The 9,158-nt window shown below is 41.2% G+C and overlaps 1 protein-coding gene across 6 annotated transcripts in view; it reads left to right on the top strand.

The window, feature by feature from the left end:
* Window positions 1-915: 915 nt before the first annotated feature.
* The window catches only part of LOC109957564 (centrosome and spindle pole-associated protein 1-like), a 16,873-nt gene continuing 8,630 nt past the window's right edge, over window positions 916-9,158 (top strand). Inside the window, exons 1-13 of one of the 6 annotated variants that reach the window (XM_020595539.1) lie at window positions 916-1,008; window positions 1,968-2,094; window positions 2,998-3,070; window positions 3,272-3,375; window positions 4,159-4,224; window positions 5,519-5,796; window positions 5,909-6,009; window positions 6,240-6,336; window positions 6,634-6,691; window positions 7,009-7,280; window positions 7,555-7,673; window positions 8,526-8,640; window positions 8,995-9,106. In XM_020595539.1, coding sequence (XP_020451195.1) covers window positions 1,996-2,094; window positions 2,998-3,070; window positions 3,272-3,375; window positions 4,159-4,224; window positions 5,519-5,796; window positions 5,909-6,009; window positions 6,240-6,336; window positions 6,634-6,691; window positions 7,009-7,280; window positions 7,555-7,673; window positions 8,526-8,640; window positions 8,995-9,106 — 1,494 coding nt within the window. In that variant the 5' untranslated portion in view covers window positions 916-1,008; window positions 1,968-1,995. Of the gene's footprint in view, window positions 1,038-1,691; window positions 1,878-1,967; window positions 2,095-2,195; window positions 2,304-2,997; window positions 3,071-3,271; window positions 3,376-4,158; window positions 4,225-5,518; window positions 5,797-5,908; window positions 6,010-6,239; window positions 6,337-6,633; window positions 6,692-7,008; window positions 7,281-7,554; window positions 7,674-8,525; window positions 8,641-8,994; window positions 9,107-9,158 lie in introns of those variants that run through there. The other 5 variants (XM_020595540.1, XM_020595534.1, XM_020595538.1 and 2 more) reach the window with 5 other exon arrangements.

Here is a 9,158-nt window from a genome sequence, read left to right as displayed (position 1 = left end):
CAATCGACAGGAACTGTTGTACTTTTCCTTCAAAATAAGAGCAGAAGCTGTGTCGCTAATGGCAGAAGGGTAGCATTAACCCCCATTACAGAGCAATGGAGTCAGATATAGTTCAGCTCAGCAGCACTGGCTGGTTTCTGCTTCTGTCTGCATGTAGAACTGGGTAGGATACTGCAGCCGTGTTTTGCATCATAGTAGCCTATATGAGTCCGCCCATGTGTAAAGCATCTAAGATTTAACATGAATCATTTACAGGTGTAGGTGTATATCTTAACCCGAACCCAAAACCTAACCCTTTACCAACGAGATTGGGCGCTACAGTAAACGCAGTTTTAAACAGGGGGAACACATGTCGATACAACATGGGTTCAGACATATGGATGGGAATCATAGGATAGGCCACAATATGATACAGGAGCCTGCAACATTGCCATGAAATGTTTCCTCCAAAACAGGAGGGCACATTTTAAAGAACATAAACTGATAGTCCAGACTTTTTACTGCATTATGAAATACTATTGTGTTTCTTAAGTAAATGGTCTTATATTTGTATAGCGCTTTTCTATGCTTTTACAGCACACTCAAAGCGCTTTCACACTATTTGGCCATTCACCCATTCGCACACCGGTGACATCACCGGGTGCAACTGGGGGTACAGTGTCTTGCTCAAGAACACTTCGACATGTTGACTGGACAAACCGGGAATCGAACCGATAATCCTCCGGTTAGGAAACGACCCACTCTATAATTTGAGGTGACTCAGTGCTCCTGTGTGCATAACGTTGGGCTTTCAGCTTTTCTGAATTCTACAACAATAATCTCGGAGTCTCAGCTATGGAATTAGCTATTGCAGCGTTTTCTCATACGGGGTTTTATTTGACACATGAAACCGGAAGTATTACAATATCTTGACACAAACTTTTTTTTTTTTTTTTTTGCGATGTTAGGCTCAAAGCAGATGACTAGGTGCTGTTAACATTTGCGAGCTAGCTAACAGTGCCTTATCAGGTAATTTCAGGTTCAGACCCCACTAAATGGTAGGTTTTGTTTAATTCTAACGACAGTAAGACCTACAGCTAGACAGGAGCTAGTTGTTAGCTTTCCTACTAACTTGCTAATTGTGTCGTTATTGGCTGTACTTTAGGTTTATCTTTCTTTTAACGTTAGTCAAAGCTAACAATGTATCTCAGCTAGCGTCTGTGATAGGTTACTCTTAACTAACTAAACAAGCAGCGTCCCTACAGTGAGTTAAACTTCTTAGTTGTTAGGATAAATGATAATGGCACTTAACGCTATATGTAAGGAAAGTGACGCTATCTCGTTCACTGTGGTTGCCTGACAACGAAAAATTAAAGATACAGTAGCATTGCCCACTTGACTGTAAATCATTGTGTGCCCAGAGGAAGTGCTGTAAGGCCAATATTAAACCTAGAGCTGGCTGAATTATGTTCTGCTGCATATTGTTGACATTAATTAATTAGGACCATTAGCTCCTCTGGTTCCTGTGACCACTTGGAGTGACAGCAAACACTATTTCACTGTACTTTTGCTTATTGCACTGCTTGAAAACAATAGGAAAGCCTAACACTGGCATCTCTTATACTTATCAGATTAACAGATAACTCATCAGTTACGTGAAGTGCACAACAATACAAAACACGAACGTGGCTGATTCAAGTGTCTCAGGTGTTTGAATTGATTAGCACTCATTAGACGAGAGGGGGGGAGCAAATTTTTCAGATCACCTGCTGTTGTGTTTGGCTGAGATAAAAGCCGAAGGCTATGTATTAGACTTCCCATGGCACACAGTTGAAAACACTCCCTAAAGTCCTTTATTGGGCTCATTAGGTATTGTCCTCATCTTCTTTAATTAAAAAGTATGACTTTAAACCTAGTTATTTACACAGCTTTAAAGTGTGTTTCCTATGCAGTAGTGATGAGTGGAGGCAAACATTTTATTTTGACAGGCGGGCTGTAGAACTTTGCTGAATAAAGATGGACGACGAGCTGGAGAATTTTATCAAGGAGCACAAGGCGAGAGTCGCAGAGGATAAAGTCATTTTAGAGCAAGACCCTCCTTACATGGAAATAAAGGTGTGTTTGAATGGTGTTTATTGGTTGTGAACTGTTTGACTTCTTAAATAACCATTCACATTTTTCAACTCTGCATCTAATTAAGAAAATGTGCACAAGATTCCATTTAGTCAATGTCTCCCCACTGTGGGGCAAAATAAGGAGAAAGCGCATACATGCTATCTTTTATGCTAACTTTATCAGGCCAGGAAATCGTTCTGCATTTACAGGTACTGCCACTGGGGGGGAAGCATCTCTACTCAAAACAGGGCAAAGTTGTTTATAAGGTTACACATTTTTCTTGTTGATTCTGTTGGAAGCACGGACTGCATGTCCCGAACATAAGCAGTGCTGCTGTCTGTTGTCTGGCACTCATCTTCAACCTGCGCTAAGAGCCTGAGATGGCAGCTACACTAGTCAGCTGCCAGACAACCACTCAGTAAAAACTACAGGTTGGAGTGTTCACCAACACAGCTGCAACAGTGTGAGCACAGAAAGCTCCGCTGCCACCATTTCTTTCTTAAATGGCAAGGAGCTACATTTGGTATTACAGTTGGTGAGGCTTGTACTCTGGTAGGCAGCAATCGTTCGACTCTCAACCAGCAAGAAGCACCGTCTAGTGGTGTAACCAGGTTACTACAGCAAACTACAGTACCTTTTCGGATAGTCAACACTGCAGGGCTTTGTGTTGTGCACTGTCGGTTAATATCGATTAAATTCTTACCAGCACTTAATTGACATCCTTAGATTTTGTGCTACTGTTTATCCACCTTATATTTCACTTGTGTTGCTTGGCATTCAGGGTGGACGGCAAAGTAAGAATTTCGTTGTGCAGGGAAATGCGTTTCCATATTGTGCATATGACAATAAACACTTTGAATCTCTAGTATATTTTCTAATGCATGTTTCTCTTTTCACTGACAGGCGAAACCACACAGAGTCTATGGATCAACTGTCAAGGAGAACATCCCTCCCAAGTCTGCTGCTCAGGGGAAAGGTATAGTACATGGCTGCATTTCAGTCCTCCATGTTCCACTTTTTTTTTCAATATTTGTTTAATAAAAATGAGCAAATACATATAATTAATAATAATCCAAGAAGTGTCTGGTTGTCATGTGAACAGTGTCAGTGATCTTGTTTTAGCATGAAACTCTTCACCTTGTGTCTCTATTAAATATTGATGGGTGTGTTCTGTCAGAGGATAGTTGCAGCGTGGGTCTACCTCTTGGTGTTGAGTATGAGAGGAAGAAACAGAGGCTGCGACATGAGCTCCGTATGGACTACAGGCGCTACATGGCTCAGGTGACTGTTCTGGACTTGCCTGTGTAATCAGTTGTTTGGCTTTTGCAGTCAAACTTGAAGAGATCATTCCATATTTTGTTCTCCATCTTTTAATAGTTTATTCTCAGTTATGTTGAGCTAAATCACACTCTAAAGTAAATGTAACTGGAAACGTTCCCTGTAATGAGAGTTTTGTGTGATGTGCGCAGTCCATTACTGAAAGACAGACTAAAGCTGTGATCCAAGCCTGGATCCACTGATGCAGGTATTTCCAGTCTGAATGGCGTTTTACATCAGTATAGGTGCTTGTCCCCTGTTAAAGGCCCCTCCAAATAACAACAGTTCTTTGTCATTTTAAGACACAGTTGGTGTATCCTTTGCAGCTTTCAGTATCTCATAATCTGTTCAGGTGTCCTTGGTAACAGCAAATATGGTATGATCAAGTTTTGTTTACAAAGTTTGTCTTCAAGTGGATAATTAATATGGAGGCCAAGCATAAACCACATGTTGTTTTTGATGTTGTTAATCACAAAGTGTTATGGAAAAATACTGTATATTAATATACGCAGCTTACCTTGAATCTGACGTGCTGCATGCGTTGAAGTTAAATATCATAAATTGCAGTGTGAACTTACCAATAATACTATTCATGTCTGTTCATCTGATGATCCAGGCTTTGTGTTGGGGACCAGCTCATTTAGATTCTAACTCTAGATTGGTCCTTGCTTTAGCACAGCTTTCTGTTTTGATTCTTTATTGTAGGAAGAGTAAGATTCCCAATTGTATTTACATTTTATGTTGCAGAAAAAACACCTTGACCCTGCAGAGTCTGGACCATTGATTCACCTTGATAACAGGAAGTCTGTCAAGGTAAATGTGTCTGACTGAATGATAAATCCTCGTACCCTATGGCTAGGGGCACTGTCATCCTAAACGAAACCACACATTCATTTTAAAATGCTTTCAGATGTACATGTTTGGAACCTGACAGGTGGTGTCTGTCAAACGTCTGGGACCATTGATTTGGATCAACCAAATAAATTGTAATTTTGGTTGCACCCAACTCAACATTCAAGCTTGAAATGGATCAATGTGTGCCTGGTGATTGCTTCACATATTTTTCTAGACAGTTGGAGCGATGGCATCTTGTGCCATGAATTCTTGCAATATTAAAATGTGAAGATATTTCTCATTGAGGCAAAAGCTGTCTCGAGATATCAGTAGAGTACAGAAAAGTGTCGTATGTTTACATTCATCCAGCAAAAACGCAACTCCCTGCTCCGTTTTAATACATGGGGCTGTGTTGGTCGAGGAATGAGGGTTTGCATGGGGAGCGTTGTAGGCATGTATGATACAGCCATGTTGTGACAAGTCGACACGAGTGGCTTCATCCAGGTTTCCAGCCCAGTCCGTTGTTTTGGTTAGCCATGCTGCTAACGTAGCCTACTCTACCTTTAGTATCATTTCTACCACTAGTGTGTCAGCATTGATAGATAAAAAAAAAAAACACTATTTAACCTCCAGTACTAATGAAAACACGTGGTGTGTCATTATGGTGCATGAATTGTGACCCAAATTCAACAGTGAATAGCAGTGAACGCTCATGCTAACAAGGTAAACAACAGTCTTATTCCCGTTGATGTCCACATTCCAATAATCCCCCGCACGTGATTGACCAATGCAGAGTCTTTGTTGGATGATGTCACTGTCCAGTCCAGTCCAGTCCAGTCCAGTCCAGTCCAGTCCAGTCCAGTGCAGTGAGGGTGAAAATAGCTAGAAGATCACACACAGCTTCAGTTAGAAGTTCATGCAGTTATAAGGTCTGAAGAGACTCGTGAAATCCTACAGGAGAGAAGTCAGTCAGTTGAGTTTGTGGCAAAACCTTTTACACTGCTTGCATATTGTCTTTTACTGCATATGATAATTCATACTCAAAGTAGAACTGACATTTATTACAAGGGGAGTTAAAACATTTAAAATGCACCTGCATTGTTTTGTATATTGTGACTTTCATTTGAATAAAAGACTATATTTTAAGAAATCTGACTGCAAAAACAGTGTTTAAATCACACTTCATTCTTGTGAATCCTGTATTGTATATTGTCTTGTGAGGTAAGTGTATTGTCACAGCCTTACTAAACAAATATAATCATGTTTCCTCTAGCAACACCTGCTTGAAGACCAGGCAGGTGTTCTTCCCAAATATCACTGCCCCTTGCAGAGGGATGCAGCCATTCTGACAGAGGACAACTGGGGGTTGCACAGAGCTGTGCGCTACACTGAAGTTAAGACCCTCTCCCCTGAGGAGGATGAGGAACAATCTTCATTGCGTTCTAGGCATCATGACAGGCTGGAGAGGCTAGTGGACCAGGAAACGGAGGGTGAGGAGAACTTCATAGAGGAGCTGGAGCTGATGGAAAGCAGAAAGCATAGACATAGCAGGTGACTGGGGGAATTTGACCTTGATTTTGTTTGTGTGTATGTTATAAAACACCAGGTGTGTTGTTGGTCCTTATTTATCTTTTTCTTTCTGTGTTCTATTTGGATGTTGCAGGGAGAAGAAGGATGATCCTGTAGATGTTGCTAGAGGGGGCAGGAGATTAAGAGTACTGGCCAAAAATGAGGATGCCGAGTTCGCCACTGGCCTTATAATAGGTTGAATGACCTTTCAGCATTTTGCAACTAATCTGGTTATTTTAATATCGAGCATTTGTTGAGAATTTACATACAAGAAATGGTCTGTGGTGTTACTTCTTAAAGGATTGTTCCTGTCAGTTGTTTGATTAGTTATCTGAAATGATGGATTACAAATTTGAAATATTAAAATGTGACCTCACCTATCTGAAGTGGTGGTCACTGTTTAAATAACATCCCAACCCTTTCAGGTGCTGCTGATACAGATGAGGCCTTACAGAAGAGGAAGGAGCGCTATAGACAGGAGCTGCAGGAGCAGATAGCTGAGCAGCACAGAAACAAAAAGAGGTACACCTCAGTGTTTACATGACATTCACAGAGACCTGCAGTTGCTGTAGCAGTAAATGAGGCACAAGTTTCTACTATTACAAGCAGTTTTCTTCTGTTTGAATAATGTACCATCCTGGTATCAGATAATGTTTCTATGAAGGGTCTTGATCTGTTGTTGAGCAAAACCCTGAACCTCTGCTTGCACACTTACTAACTATCCCTGTGGATAAGTGTCATTAAATCCCAGGTGTGTATGACTCTGCAAATTGGCTGTATATGTTTTATTTATTTATTTTTGGGTTTGTTTTCCTGCAGGGAAAAAGATTTGGAGCTGAAAGTTGCCGCAACTGGGGCAATTGATCCTGAGAAACAGGTTAGCTGGAACATGACAACACTAATTTAGTTGGGGTGAAATTTTTATTTATTTCAGTGGGTGGAGTCAAATTTCCAGAATCACCAACCACTTTGAGCATTTTACCCTCCAGCCACATTTATAGAAAATAATCTGTGAATGATGTTTCTTCTGTCAAAGTCAAAGGCCAGCGACAGAGCAGCCAAATAAACATTAATAAACTTTAAATTAAATACAAATATGATTAAATTCAAGTTAATGGGAGATGTTAAATGCATTTTAGGCATGTGTTTAATACATTTGTTCGTCATTCAGTTTTGTCTCAATCTGCAAACCAGCCCGACAGAATCAGACAGTTTGGACTGAGCCGGAGAAAAGATCATCAGATATTTCGGCCTTCAGCAACAGGAGGGAGTGAATCGTCATCCCGAGGTCTACCCAATAGCAACAAGATTGGTATTGGAGAAACCCCTCCTCCAGAGCAGCCCCATATTGCCTTCCAGTCTCCCCTGCTGGAGTACAGCTCTGCCCTGGGCCTGGGCGTAGGCGGTCTGTCTCCCAGCAGTCAGCCTTCTGCTGCATCCTTCCCCAGAGCCATGGACACTCCCAGGTATAACATAAATTTTTACCCTTGCGATTTCTTAGGTTTGTGGACATAGGCTCTCTTGATTGGCAGTTTTGGTTGCAGGAAAGTGAATTTTTTTTTTGATGGGGGGGACATCAATAGAAATTGATGTTTAGCTCAAGATGAGCATGGCCATACTCTTATCTGTATACATAACCGCAAATCAGGCAGAAAAGTAACATCAACCGAGTTTTTGGTTTGCAAATGAGACACAGGTACATGACAACTAACCATTTGATGTCCTGCTTTTTGTTTCTAGAATTCCTTTGTTGCCTCCACATCCTCCTTCAACACTCAGTGAAGCTTATAGAAGCCTGCATACAGAGCCTCATCACTTCTACAGCAACAGAAACCTGCTTGACCCAAACCCAGCTTTCTGTAAGCACCAATACATCTGTTAAATAGGAGTAAAGCAACAGTCTTGTCTAGAGATGCACCGATCAATTGGCGGAGATTGGAAATGGCTGGTTTTCAGTGTGATTAGTCTTGACCAGTGAGCAGCCAATCACTAAGATTTATGATTCCATGCCGATCAGATTTAGAGGCATGACAATCCACGTCACGCATGCAGTGGCACAGACCAAAAGCTTGGCGTGTGCAGTGCATAACATCTCGCATGCACCTCGAGTGAAGTTCATGCTCATGTCTGTTTTGGGAGCGTGTTCACTGTACCAAAAGCGCACAGAGGAGCCTACAGAAACGGCTTGGAGAAGGGAAAACTATGTCCAAATCTCTGACAAATAGTACACAGTGAGGGAATTACTGGCTACACATGAAATGCATGTGTATGTACACTATATCCAACCCGTGGTAAAACACAGCAAATACAAATTACACACCATAAAGAACTGTGCGCTCAGTAGGACTGATGTAATAGACAGTCTCTTGTTTCTGTTACCTGTTGTACCCATTTATATTTGGTGAAGTACCAATATTGCACTTCATTTTTAGTTGGACTATTAAAGAGAGACAAATGTAAAACTTTAATACAATTTTTTTTGTATTACAATTTAATTTTTCATGAATGAAAAGTTACAAAAATGTGTGTCTGCTGTCAATTACATTTCTTAGAAAAACAAATGGAATCGGCCAAGAAAATTGCAATTGGTGCATCTCTAGTTTTGTCCACAGTGTACCTCCACATGATGAACTTATTTGCAGAAGGCTATGCAAATATGCAGAATGCAGCATTTTTATGTCCAGACGGTCACTTATCTGTTCCTGGTGCAGGCCTTCCAATGTCATATTGGAGTGTACCACCAGGGGGAGCTGTGCCCAGCCAGTTGGGTAACCACAGTCCTCACAGCCAGCACAGTGAAAGCAGCTTCCCTGAACGCCCAATACAGTAACTGTCTTCTCTTCTCTTTCAGCATTTTTAGCTTGGAAAGCAGGGTGGGAAAATGACAAACTGCCAGTGTGACAATTTGCTTCGGCTGCACACGGGCATGTTTCAATTATTAACTTAATGGAAAGGACATGGTTTTAGCAGTTGCTTGTGTTTTTAAAGGAGAAATTTTTTTTTAATGCCCCATAAATTGGCAAAGTGGCTAGTAGCCATAGTGAAACAGCTAAATGTTCTTTTAGTAAGAGGAGTAGGGTGGTGTACTGTAATAAGACACAGCTAAATGGCAATGTTCTTTAAAACAAAGTGGAAATCACTGTCAGACCTGAACAGTGTTATTCTGTGACTCGCCTGTAGACCCAGCGATGAGGCTGCTACTGTGGACTCACAGGATGGGGTTTTCCCGTCAGAGAGATCCAGACCAACCAGCGAGAGGGTCCTGAGCTACAGAGATGCTCTCAAACACCAGGTAGGCTAAGAGATTAAGAATCAGTATTTAAAGGATTAGTTTGTTTTTTTTC

Source organism: Monopterus albus, unplaced genomic scaffold, assembly GCF_001952655.1.
Source record: "Monopterus albus unplaced genomic scaffold, M_albus_1.0 scaffold27.1, whole genome shotgun sequence".
Taxonomy (NCBI): Eukaryota; Metazoa; Chordata; class Actinopteri; order Synbranchiformes; family Synbranchidae; genus Monopterus; species Monopterus albus.
This window is presented reverse-complemented; position numbering and strand designations above follow the sequence as displayed.